This window comes from Nerophis ophidion, linkage group LG06 (assembly GCF_033978795.1).
Source record: "Nerophis ophidion isolate RoL-2023_Sa linkage group LG06, RoL_Noph_v1.0, whole genome shotgun sequence".
NCBI classification, from domain to species: domain Eukaryota; kingdom Metazoa; phylum Chordata; class Actinopteri; order Syngnathiformes; family Syngnathidae; genus Nerophis; species Nerophis ophidion.
The window spans coordinates 34,587,510-34,601,130 of NC_084616.1; the positions used below are offsets into that span (position 1 = coordinate 34,587,510).

The 13,621-nt window shown below is 41.0% G+C and overlaps 1 protein-coding gene across 2 annotated transcripts in view; it reads left to right on the top strand.

The window, feature by feature from the left end:
- The window catches only part of cpne5a (copine Va), a 266,519-nt gene that overhangs the window by 35,668 nt on the left and 217,230 nt on the right, over positions 1-13,621 (top strand). For both annotated transcript variants that reach the window (XM_061903539.1, XM_061903540.1), the window contains exon 2: positions 13,026-13,066. In XM_061903539.1, coding sequence (XP_061759523.1) covers positions 13,026-13,066 — 41 coding nt within the window. The remainder of the gene's footprint in view (positions 1-13,025; positions 13,067-13,621) is intronic.

A 13,621-nucleotide genomic window follows, 5' to 3' on the forward strand; every position in this document is an offset into this window, starting at 1 on the left:
GGATCGACAGTTTTCATACGACTTCAGCTCACATGGGACCCTGGACAGGATATGCAGAAGTTTGTAACATGAACTCACTCACACGAGTGCAATGCTTACCACCATGGCGGACCTTCTGTACTCAATCCATTTTCCTGGAGTTCCTCCACTGCCACAGGGAAGCTGGAGCCTATTCCAGATCTTTGGTAATATGTGGTGATATAAACTCCATATGAGAAGAGGTGGAATTACTTTGCCCTACTTTTAATACAATGGACCCTGTTACACCACAGAGATTTGTAAAGAGAAGTTATACTTTTTCCAATCACTAATAAGAGCGGTTCAGACTAAACACTGTCTTTTCAGGAGAAGTAAAATTGTGACGGTTTGTCTTCATTGTTGTTTTCCTTTTGTTTGGGGCTTAGGTGATGGACATGCCGACTGTGGGAGAGTAATGAATGCCAGGCAGTAACAGACTAATACACAGAGGAACAGTCAGTCCTAAATGCCTTTTGTTATCTTCCCTGATAATTACACTGACAATATTCCAACAGTAGTCAGGTCATCCCAAGGCTAATGCCTCACAAAGCTGCTTCTATTATCACTGCACACGTTTGTGGCAGAGGAATTTGAAATTACAAGACCATGAATGATGTCCTGTTGCTTGAATTCAGACCCTAAATCTCATCTCTATTCATTGAATTCCTGCAGGTGCCGAAAGAGATGAGGATTGTTTCTGAGCTGCATGCAATTTATTTATTGGTACAGCTCAGCTAAACACCTCTAACCAGGAACTGGGTATCACTGTGTACTTATGACAACAAGATCTCTTAAAACCACATGACAATATTTCTTATTGAGAATGCATAATTGAGTCATTTTTGAGAAGCTAAGAGGTGATTTGAGTTGCTCAGTTTACTCCCCCCATGCGCTCAAGAGCAAATCTTAAATACCATGTCCCAGGTAAAAATAAATAAATGGTGCTGATTGCAGCTGTCTCTTGTATCAGTCTGTCCAGCTTTGGATCATAGTCTGTGTCCACAAGGGTGAATTCTTTGTTCTATTGACGATAAAACACAGTATGCAGCTATGAAGGGAATTGCATATTACTAAATGAGGCAATTCCTGAAGGAATTGCGTAAGAATGCTCCAATGCTAAAGTTGAACTGAAATGCTGATGGAATGTAACAATAGTTTGAATGTTGAAGAGCTGAACCTAAATGCTAATGGAATGTAGGATGAATATAGAAATGGTTTAAATGTGGAAAGGTGTTTAAAGGTGTCAGAAATGGTACTGCAATCACTGTCAAAAGTCTGTAATTCCCTCTCACTCTCCATGACTGAGGTTGCCAGATACACAGCTGAATCCTACTCCTACTCCGAGGAACTTCAAATGGCAATCGACGAGTCATACGCCGTAGGTTTCTCTTGTTTATGCTTCTTGCAAGATGGTTTACTAAGTATTTAAGCCTCATTTTACTGATGTCGATTAGCCAAATCTATTTGTAAAGTTACGCAGCAATATTTTCGTCGGTAGTTGGGAGAAATTGTTGGCATTACCCTGCTAAAATGTGTAGTTTGACCGCATGGACCACCACCAAAATAATCATAAATAAAAATATGTAATAATAAAATATAATATATTGCATAGGCTTACTTTGATGCAAGTCAAGGCCAACAGTAAAATTACCGCCACATTTAGTCAGTTGGATGACACATCGACATACAGGCTAACGGGCATAGACTTTTTTTAACTTGGAAAAAATTTTAGTTTGAATTTCCAGGATGAGTGAATTGTGTTAAAGGTGGTATGGTTGAACCGGTTGAAAAACGTGGGAATGGTAGAAGTTCGGAAAATGGCCAATTATTTTGAATGGGAAAAATGTCCCGGGAAACTGTGAATTCTGGGAATTTTTTGAGTTTGTCAATGGAAAGCCCGCGATTCCTGAATAGGCTGAATATTTTAAAGATGGAATAGTATGAATCACATGAAAAATGTGGAAGGAAGAGCGCGCCAAAATCTGCGGAAAAAGATTGTGATGCCTTGTGGCATTCACACAATTATCAATCAATCAATCAATCAATGTTTATTTATATAGCCCTAAATCACACGTTTCTCAAAGGGCTGCACAAACCACAACGACACCCTTGGTAGAGCCCACATAAGGGCAAGGAAAAACTCACCCCAGTGGGACGTCGGTGGCAGTGACAATGATGACTATGAGAAACCTTGGAGATGACCGCATATGTGGGCACCCCCCCCGGCACCCCCCCCCCCCCCCCCCCCCCTCCTAGGGGACCGAAAGCAAAGAATATCGAGCGGGTCTAACATGATATTGTGAAAGTCCAATCCATAGTGGATCCAACATAACAGTGAGAGTCAAGTCCAAAGTGGATCCAGTATAGTAGCGAGAGTACCGTCCAAAGTGGAGCCAGCAGGAAACCATCCCAAGCGGAGGCGGCTCAGCAGCGCAGAGATGTCCCCAACCGATACACAGGCGAGTGATCCATCCTGGGTCCCGACTCTGGACGAGCAGTCAATCCTGGGTCCCATATTTGGACAGCCAATACTTCATCCATGGCCACCGGACCACACACAAGCGAGATGGGGACAAAGGAGAAAAAGAAAAGAAACGGCAGATCAACTGGTCCAAAAAGGGGGTCTATTTAAAGGCTAGAGCATACAAATGAGTTTTCAGATGAGACTTAAATGCCTCTACTGAGGTAGCATCTTGAACTGTTACCAGGAGGGCATTCCAGAGTACTGGAGCCCGAATGGAAAACGCTCTATAGCCCGCAGACTTTTTTTGGGCTCTGGGAATCACTAATAAGCCGGAGTCCTTTGAATGCAGATTTCTTGCTGGGACATATGGTACAATACAATCGGCAAGATGTGCTGGAACTAAGCCGTGTAGTATTTTATACGTAATTAGTAAAAGCTTAAAGTCACATCTTAAGTGCACAGGAAGCCAGTGCAGGTGAGTCAGTATAGGCGTAATATGATCAGACTTTCTTGTTCTTGTCAAAAGTCTAGCAGCCGCATTTTGTACCAACTTTAATCGTTTAATGCTAGACATAGGGAGACCCGAAAATAATACGTTACAATAAGCAAGACGAGATGTAACAAACGTATGGATAATGATCTCAGCGTTTTTAATGGACCAAAAAGAGCGAATTTTATCGATATTACGGAGATGAAAGAAGGTAGTTTTAGTAACGCTTTTAATGTGTGACTCAAACGAAAAATTTGGGTTGAAGATAATACGCAGATTTTTTACCGAGTCGCCTTGTTTAATTATGCGGTTGTCAAATGTTAAAGTGGTAATATTAAATAAATGTCTGTGTCTGGCAGGACCGATAATCAGCATTTCCGTTTTCTTGGCGTTGAGTTGCAAAAAGTTAGCGGACATCCATTGTTTAATTTCATGAAGACACGCCTCCAGCTGACTACAATCCGGCGTGTTGGTCAGCGTTAGGGGAATGTAGAGTTGGGTGTCATCAGCATAACAGTGAAAGCTAACACCGTATTTGCGTATGATGTCACCTAGCGGCAGCATGTAGATGCTGAGGAGTGCAGGGCCATGGACCGAAACCTGGGGAAATATAGCAGTTATTATTATTATTAGCTTACCGAACATGAGTCTGAACTTCACATTTTATAAGGTAATGATTGGACATTACTTTAGTATACAGGAGTATCATAACTTTGGAAACGGTGATACCCCTGACAAGCACTAGGTCTATCGTATTAACGTTGCGATGCGTGGGTTCATTTATTATTTGTGTAAGACCACAGCTATCAATTATAGTCTGGAGCGCCACGCACGGTGAGTCCGATGGGGTATTCATATGGATATTAAAGTCCCTCATTATAATTATATTATCAGCGTGCGTCACTAGATCAGCAATGAACTCTGAGAATTCACTGATAAAGTTCAAATAGGGCCCTGGGGGGACGGAAGAGAACAGCCAGGTATAAAGGCAGCGGTGTGACAGACCTCATAGTAAGCACCTCAAACGATTTATATTTATTATTTAGGTTAGGAGTAAGGTTACAGTTTTCTTTGTATAATAGTGCGAACCCCCCACCCGTTTTAAGGGGACGGGCGATATGCGCATTCATATAGTTAGGAGGAGATGCCTCATTTAGCGCAAAAAAGTCGTCTGGTTTAAGCCAGGTTTCGCTGAGACCGATGACGTTAGATTGTTGTCTCTAATGACCTCATTAACTACTACGTTTGTATTAACGTTTTGGGAGACAATGATCTTATATTTAAAAAGCCCATATTATAGGTAGTGGGCCGTTTTAAGGAGTTTTTGATCAAATTATCTGTAGTAGCAATATTAATAATGTTGCGTTTATTATGCATAGTGCACTTAAAATAATTACGACCATATCTAGGAATTGATATGACGGGAATTTTCAGATTGTTTGCTTGGTGCTGCGATAAACTGAACGCATCATAGTTTGCCACCTCAGTAGAACGCATGTCCAACTCGGACACAGTCATAGCAGAAAATCATTATGTGAGTTGTGTATTATTCTAAGAGAATTGCTATGTGTGCAGGGATTATCCAGCCTGGTGCTGGCTAGTTCTAATTTAACTGACTCCTCACCCTGACTAGCAGGCTCTGTAATTGCCTGTGACCGGGCTTGCTCTAGTGCAGTTAGTCAAGTGTGCCTCAAACAGAAATCTATGTTCCTAGACAAGATGATAGCGCCTTCCCGGTTAGGGTGAAGGCCGTCTCTCATCAGCAAGCCAGGTTTTCCCCAGAAAGAGGACCAATTATCAATATACGTTAGTCCCTGTTGTTTACAGAAGCTAGCCAGCCACTTATTAAGCGAGACTTATCTGCTATATCTCTCATCATTGCCTCTCGCAGGCAATGATGCCTGGACATCTTTCTAGCGAGATCACAAGTCCTGGCTATGTTTCTCTTTGTAAGCTCTGACTGTCACATCCTAGTGCAGTGGTTCTTAACCTGGGTTCGATCGAACCCTAGGGATTCGGTGAGTCGGGCTCAGGGGTTCGGCGGAGGTCAAGACACACCCGACTCATCGAGTAAATAAAAACTCCTCCATATCGGCGTATTGCGGATACGGCAACAGCAGAAGTCACACTGATTTGCAGGTGTGTAATTTGTTGTGAGTTTATGCACTGTGTTGGTTTTGTTCTTTGAACAAGGTGATGTTCATGCACGGTTCATTTTGTGCACCAGTAAAAAAACATCCTAACACTTTAGTATGGGGAACATATTCACCATTAATTAGTTGCTTATTAACATGCAAATTTGTAAAATATTGGCTCCTAACTAGTCATTATTAAGTACTTATTCATGCCTTATTCGGCATGGCCTTATTATAACCCTAACTCTCTAACCCTGGCCCTAACCCTCTAACCCTAACCCTAACCAAATAACTCTAAATTAAGTCTTTGTTACTTACAATATGTTCCCCTAGTGTCCAAAAAACTCTAAAATAAGTATTTGTTACTTAGAATATGTTCCCCATACTAAAGTGTTACCAAAAACATATAACTTTGTCTCGAATTTGAAAAAAAAACATCATTTTATTTTTCACTAAAGAAGGGTTCGGTGAATGCGCATATGAAACTGGTGGGGTTCGGTACCTCCAACAAGGTTAAGAACCACTGTCCTAGTGTCATTGGAGCCAACGTGTATAAATATCTTTGCATAACTAGTGGTGCGATTAGCCTGTCGTACGTGTTTAGCTCCCTAAAATTAGCTTCAAAGTCAGATGCTCTGGCCCCGGGAATACACTTAATTGTGGTTGGTTTGCTAAGCTTTATGTTTATTATAGCGCTTTTTCTCTGGAAAACTTAAAGTGCAATACATAGTGGAAAAAACAGTGTGGGTGGCACTGGTCATGGGAGCAAGTTGGTATAGTGTCTTGCTCAAGGAAATAACGGCAGTTACTAGGATGGCGGAAGCAGGAGTCTAACCCGGAATACTGAAAATGCTGCCATGACCGCTCTAACAACCGAGCCAACACCTGTGCACAAGCTGTACCTGTGGAAAAGCCTTTTCAGTAAATCTGTTTGGTTTTGGAACATCTTGTAAATAATTGTAGGTTATCTCTGCCAAGGAAGTTTCCCTATGTGTTGTGGACAAACATTCACTTTGATGAATGGGAGCTCGGTCAGGATTTTGGCCACAACTCAAGAAACCACAGCCAGACCTTACTGTCTACTGTCAGTAGGTATAGTAACAGGGATATTTTCTGGAAAAAATATTGTATTTAGTGCCATCTTGAGTTATTATTCAGCCCTTTGAGACACGGTATAGCTCGGTTGGTAGAGTGGCCGTGCCAGCAACTTGAGGGTTCCAGGTTCTATCCCATCCTAGTCACTGCCGTTTTGTCCTTGGGCAAGACACTTTACCCACCTGCTCCCAATGCCACCCACACTGGTTTAAATGTAATTTGATATTGGGTTTCACTATGTAAAGTGCTTTGAGTCACAAGAGAAAATCACTATATAAATATAATTCACTAAATTCACTCACTACTCGTGATTTAGGGCTACATAAGTAAACATTTATTGATTGATTGATTCCTTCATGTTCCATTTTCAGATCCTACAAAGTCTATCAATCCTCTCCAGTGTTTAATATATTATCTTACACATGATGAAAAGGATCATTTAAAGAGTCAGCACTATATCAGGGTTCAAACAGTCTGGTCTATGACCTTCGTTGACAAGCTGCATGGCAACTGTTGGATCAAACGCATAATACTGTATGCACACAGTGTAAAGTGCAGCGTGCAGGGACTCCATGATGCTTTTTGTGATGCAAACAAGCTGATAATCTAACCTTGTCCTTGTGGATGCAGACTGATGGTTTTGGTTGGTGCCCCGTAGTCAGAACTGCCAGTTCATTGTATGTATTGCATACATATTTGTTACGGTACAGGGGGGAAGAAGACGGCATGGAAGCAAAAACGTTGTTTTAGGTCTATTTATTTATATATACAATAAGAAATGAAGTGTGAAACTTATCCAAATGCGTGTGGTGTGCGCCTATGTGTTGGGATTAGCTAAGTGTTACCAGGATTCTTGAGCAAGGGGCGCAAGTCCAAAGGTTCAAGGCAAGCTCGGAGGACCGTGAGCAGGCGTGAGGTCGAGGGCAGGAGCGAGGCACCAGAGTCTGTGATCGAGATCCAAAAAAGCGTAGCCAGGGATCCAGAGGCAAATACGGGGAGATGAGACACACAGATCGTCGTCAGGGAACAGAGGAATGCTGCTGTAACGACACGGGGACACAAGACAAATTAAACACCGAAGAGGAAAAAAACATAGAGAAAGAGAGCATAGAGCTTGACACGAATTGGCTTACTGGAGAAAACAGGAAACTAGGTTCTGGCCCGAAACGCATGTTTGCACTGGGTTAAGAAGTCCAGGGAGCTCATCAGCGACATGTGTGCAGATTGCTGATTGATTGCAGCCGCTGGCTGCAGCAGGAGTGGTGCGCGCAGGTGCGCGCTTGGAGGTGCACTCAGCGCAGCGCACAGATGAATGCGCATTGGAATGCACTCGGGCCGTGACAATATTGCTCACTAATGCTGCCAATTAGTTACAAAGTAAGTACAAATCTGTTGGATTGTTTTTGTGTGTATACAAAATATTGGAGCTTTTGCCCGGATGTTGAAGGGATAATGAAGAGATGGTTGATCAACAATAATTTAAAAAAAATGAAATAACAGACAAACAAATTAAGATCTACAATTCTGCATACTTTCCCTTTTGCCTTCCATGTGTTAATTCCAATACCAAGCAGGACACATTTGATGACTCTCAAACTGTCAGAAAATACATCTGTAAAACCTCTTGTGCTAAAAACTTATCATCCATGCAAAAAATAATATCTGATCATATAAAAACGACAGAAATTCACCAGCTGTTGTGCATATTTTGTCACAGCCAGAAAATACAAACACATTTTTTCATCAGCATGGTGATATATTAAATGTGCAATGACATGCATACTATTTTTAAAGTCAGTGCATAGGTGTCATCTCACAAATGAAAGCCTGCTGCAATCGATTTTGAGAGTCTCAACAGCATAGAAACTTACCCCAAACCTTAATGAATTTGTAGTCAAATATCGAGCTTAGACCAACGTGCATGGAAGGATATTTACTGGATTGCAAACACCAAATAATGTCAGCTCTATCCCTCCATCCCATCCATTTTCTACCGCTTATTCCTTTTTGGGGTCGCGGGGGGCGCTGGCGCCTATCTCAGCTGGACAAGTCGCCACGTCATCACAGGGCCAACAGAGATAGACAGAAAACATTCACACTCACATTCACACACTAGGGCCAATTTAGTGTTGCCAATCAACCTATCCCCAGGTGCATGTCTTTGGAAGTGGGAAGAAGCCGGAATACCCGGAGGGAACCCACGCATTCACGGGGAGAACATGCAAACTCCACACAGAAAGATCCCGAGCCTGGATTTGAACCCAGGACTGCAGGAACTTTGTATTGTGAGGCAGACGCACTAACCCCTCTACCACCGTGAAGCCCAGCTCTATCCCATTAGCTATAAAATAAAATAAAAAAGGTAACGGTGTATTACTCGGATTCAAAGTATTCTAAGGTGTTAAAAATAAAGCAATGTACAATGAAGCTAACCCTAAACCATGACCACAAACCGTGATAAGCGCTGTGAATCTTGTAAACCAGTTAGGCCTGGGTCAGAAATAGGACCCAGATGCAGAGGTGGAGAACAATCCAGCAGGCTTTTATTTTGAAATTTTTACTTTTCACCTCTTGAGTCAGGACAATACAACAACGGCAAGTTTCACAACAAGTGAAGACACCGAAAGTCACTCCGGATGGAGGAAACCAAAATATCAATCTCCAACTACACAAGCAAGGAATATAACTATGAAATTCAAACAACAAAAAACGCTCCAAAAAGGAGGGAGAAACATTGGGCTGTAAAAAAATTAACAAAAAGTCACTCAAAAATGAAGAAAAGAAGAGACTGTAAATGTGAACTGAACTCACCACTTCAACTTGAAAACCTTACAAACAAAAAATCACTCTGCTTAAGAGGAGAAAAGGAAAACTCAGAATACCAACTTGGAAATTCAGAACCCCCCGCAACCCCAAAGGGAATAAGCGGTAGAAAATTGGATGGATGGATGGATAACTCGGAATAAGACGAGACAAGGCTTGGGCATGAAGTTCGAGATAGACGGGACAACGAGACATTCTGGCACAGAACAAAAGGAGGCGTGGACTTATAAGACACATGGGGGTAATGGGGAACAGGTGGAAACAATCAGGGATCAGGGAAGACGTCGTACTGTTAACACATGAGGAAGGACAAGTGACTTGAAATGAGAGGAGAGTTACTTGTCTAATTAAAACATGAAATTCACAAGACAAAAAAAAAACAAAACAAGACAAGCCATCCCTCACCACGGTGTGATAGAGCCATTCCACCTCTAAGACATGCACATGCTGCAGATGTTGACATTTTGTTGTCTTCCTCTTTTATTGCATGTATAATGAGGCAGTAAGAATGCCATATTTGACTTATGGTCCAGCCCAAGTTAAGCTATGCCAAGTAGCTCTGAATAGCAGTAAGGAACATCTGTTTTACTAGCATTTGTAAACGTGACATGGTTATAAAGTGGCTCTCCTGTTATTATGCGTGCACACTCACAACTAGGCACTGCAGTGTTTGGGCAGGTTTGACACTAGAAATAATGAATGGAGGCGTACTGTGATAGAATAAAATTAGGGTATGGGCACACTCGAACCTCATAATTTTTTTTATATTGCCATGCAGCGAGCTAAAAGTCTTCCACTAAGCTCTAGAGACATACGTTGGCTTTTGGCACTTTAGTAGAAGCCGTGTAAAAATGTAAAGACAAACTTTTAGTTCGATGTTTACAAAGGTAAGCTCCATAGACGTTACATGTGAGTTTCACAAACATGTATAAAACTAAACTTTCCCCATTCAAGTAGGCTTAATAACACTAACATATTGTACATAAGTAATACACAGACAAATGCAATTAATTGAATGAGCAAAGCAAAAACGATGGAGGAAGATTGCTGCTTTCTTTTATGTGGGATCTGAGCCGAGGATGTCAGTGTGGCTTGTGCAGCCCTTTGAGACACTTGTGTTTTAGGGCTATATAAGTAAACTTTGATTGATCATAGACAGCAATCAATAAAATGGCCACTTCAAAGTTTACAGCTTTATTTGTCAACTTGAGACAATTCACATGACCACCAAATAATTTTTATAACGACTAATTACAAACAACACTGAAACGCGTCACTTTGTCAGCGTAGGTTAGTTGACACAGGTATTGGAAAGGCAGAATTGTACGTTAAATAAATAATTCTCTAAAATGTATCTATGGATCATTTCAATCTCACCCTCATTGTGTGTACACATTTCAACAAAGAACGGTTTTGGTTAAAGATAAAAAAGGAAAAGTTTGGTTTCAAGAGTCTTTCAATCATAAAATATAATACTAGGAATAAGTAAATACCGTATTTTTTGGACTATAAGTCGCTCCGGAGTATACGTCGCACTGGCCGAAAATGCATAATAAAGAAGGAAAAAAATATATATTTACGTCGCACTGGAGTATAAGTCGCATTTTTGGGGGAAATTTATTTCATAAAATCCAACACCAAGAATTGACATTTGAAAGGCAATTTAAAATAAATAAAGAATAGTGAACAACAGGCTGAATAAGTGTACGTTATATGACGCATAAGCAACCAATGGAGAACGTGCCTGGTATGTTAACGTAACATATTATGGTAAGAGTCATTCTGATAACTATAACATATAGAACATGCTATACGTTTACCAAACAATCTGTCACTCCTAATCGATAAATCCGATGAAATCTTCTTCCTCAATGTCGCTTCTAAATAACTCTGCCAACTCCAAAGGTATGCACCGCTTCCTATTGTCATTTTCTGCTGCATATTTCACTACGTCCAGCTTGTAATCTGCAGTACAATGATTTCCTTTTTGGTGCCATTTTTGTTCAGCCCTTCTCAGTTTTTATAAGTTACTGCCAACCTTGAAATGATCCATTTTAATAGCTACGGCAGTAGCATACAGTATATAGCAGTTGGCATCCTATGACCCACAATGCACTTCTGCCATGACCCTCCCCCGCCGAATTCTTATTGGTTGACGTGTGTGTGACGATTGCTGACGTGTGTGTGAAGATTGCTGACATTTTCCTCATCTCTTCTGCGAATGAGATAAATATTATATAATATTTTATGGAAATGTGTTAATAATTTCACACATAAATCGCTCCGGAGTATATGTCGCACCCCTGGCCAAACTATGAAAAAAACTGCGATTTATAATCCGAAAAATACGGTATTGGTCACTAGCTTTCGATGGACCTGCATCAGAAGATTTCAGGATTTTGACGAGCTAGGATTACTGAACATCAATAATGATAACTCTGTAGATTGTGTTTTTTCTTTTGCCACATGTATTTAAAAAGTCAACATTTAAACATACAGCTCATTTTTAACTTGTATACTACATCCATCCATTTCAACCGCTTATCCTTTCGGCGTCGCGGGGGGTTTTGGAATTATATGAAAAATAAAAAGCTTCCCAAATTAAAAGAAAACCCTTCCTCTTTCTAGTCCTAAATGTGCACTTAAATAATGGCTCCTAAATTCAAGAGCTGAAAACCATAAAATAATATAAGGGTTTTTTCCTTTCTTTAATACAAGCAACTAAAACATCATCCAAAATATGTAAACACAGACTCAAGAACTATTTGGAAATGGATTACACATTTCCGGTATAGCTCGGTTGGTAGAGTGGTCGTACCAGCAACTTGAGGGTTCCAGGTTCAATCCCAGCTTCCGCCATCCTAGTCACTGCCGTTGTGTCCTTGGGCAAGACACTTTAACCACATTTGTTTAAAAATGTAACTTAGATATTGGGTTTCACTATGTAAAAGCGATCTGAGTCACTAGTGAAAAGCGCTATATAAATATAATTCACTTCACTTCCCTTCCTCATCAATCGACATGGCTCACGTCTGGCGCAACAATCGGAAGGAAGTAACAATAACGGGAAGTGATGGCAAGTTGCCACATGGGCCAAGTATACCTAGCTGTGGGCGAGCAAAATTACTCTAAGTCACGCCCACTTCAAGTGTAATTCTCGCCCACTCTAAGTCGCGTCCACTTATAGACCCGCTCAAGGGGGGAACGACAACAGAAATTAATTAAAAAAAAAAAATACTTCTGCAAATTAAGGTCACGGTTTGGGTTAGGTGTGAGTTTTGGTTCGGGTTGGAGTTAGGATTGTTTATAATCACCCAAAAAGCAAAACATTCAACAACCAGAATAATAACTCTTAGCCATTTTGGATAATGTTACAAATCAAGAGTCTACTCTCGCATTGTCAGTGCCACTGTGGGCATGTCTTTTAAACACAGATCACTCCTGTTGTCGTCACCCTTGTGGGTTCAAGTTAGAGTGGACAAGATTTGGTGTTTCACATGGGCTTGTCTGTAGCGCAGCATTCAATTTGTACGGAAGTATCAAATGGAACACCCCCCAAAGCCGGATTTCCCACTCAGAACGATGAGCTGCAGGGCACAAAATGTCTACAATGCGAGGGGAAACAATGGGTGGATAAAACATTTGTACACTGAGACATGGTTCATGCAACAAAACATATTTATATTTGGTCTGTGGTTCGTACATCGAGAAATTCATTCTCTGAGGGGATTGTAAATAAAGGTGCCATTGTGCTAACAATTCTGTTTTCAAATGTATGAAACACATTTGTCATTCTCCTCACCATTTTTGTCCCAATCCATTTCCCATAACTCTGTGACATGCAGACAGATGAGATCATCATTGCCATGGGAAGAGTAATTTAAGTATTAAGATTAGGCGCTTCTCTATGGACACTGAATGCTAATGACACTAATTAGGCTAATCATGCGATGGAATAAAGAGGATTCTGATGTGTAACTTATCCTTTCTTCTTCTGCAGAAATCTCTTGGACAGAGACACGTTCTCCAAATCCGACCCTTGTAAGTTCTCCTTTCTCTTTTATTGCTAATTGCAGCTTAGCTTTTCCAGTGGGACTTTCCTGTGAGGACACAGTTCACTGACACTGCCTGTTTTTCCAGAAGTCTCCCTTTTTCTCTTGTGCAAAGCTTAACTTTGATTCAGTCGGCCTTGCTGTTTCAAAGTGTTCTTTCAATAACAGCATATCATTTGCACAGTAATGTGACAAGCCTTTGTCACTCACTTCATAAAGATAGCCGTTTGAATACAAATGGGTATCTTTGTGACGCAAAATCGCGACGGCAGCATTTTTCCGGATTCTTCCAGTAAGACTGAATGAGGGGAGACGTTTAACATAAAATGGGGGAAGTTCAAGCCCTTGGTGAAAATCAGTAATAGGGAGAGAATATCACACTCAGACAATTTGGTATTCGGTCTTGTTGTGTTTGCCCTTCTCAGTTTCATTTGAATTGACACAATCAAATTGGAAGCGGGGAAATCCCACTGTGAAAAAATGGGTTTTGATTGCATGGCTTAAATTACGCGCCAGGGGCCCTTAAAGCACGCTTGTATTTTTG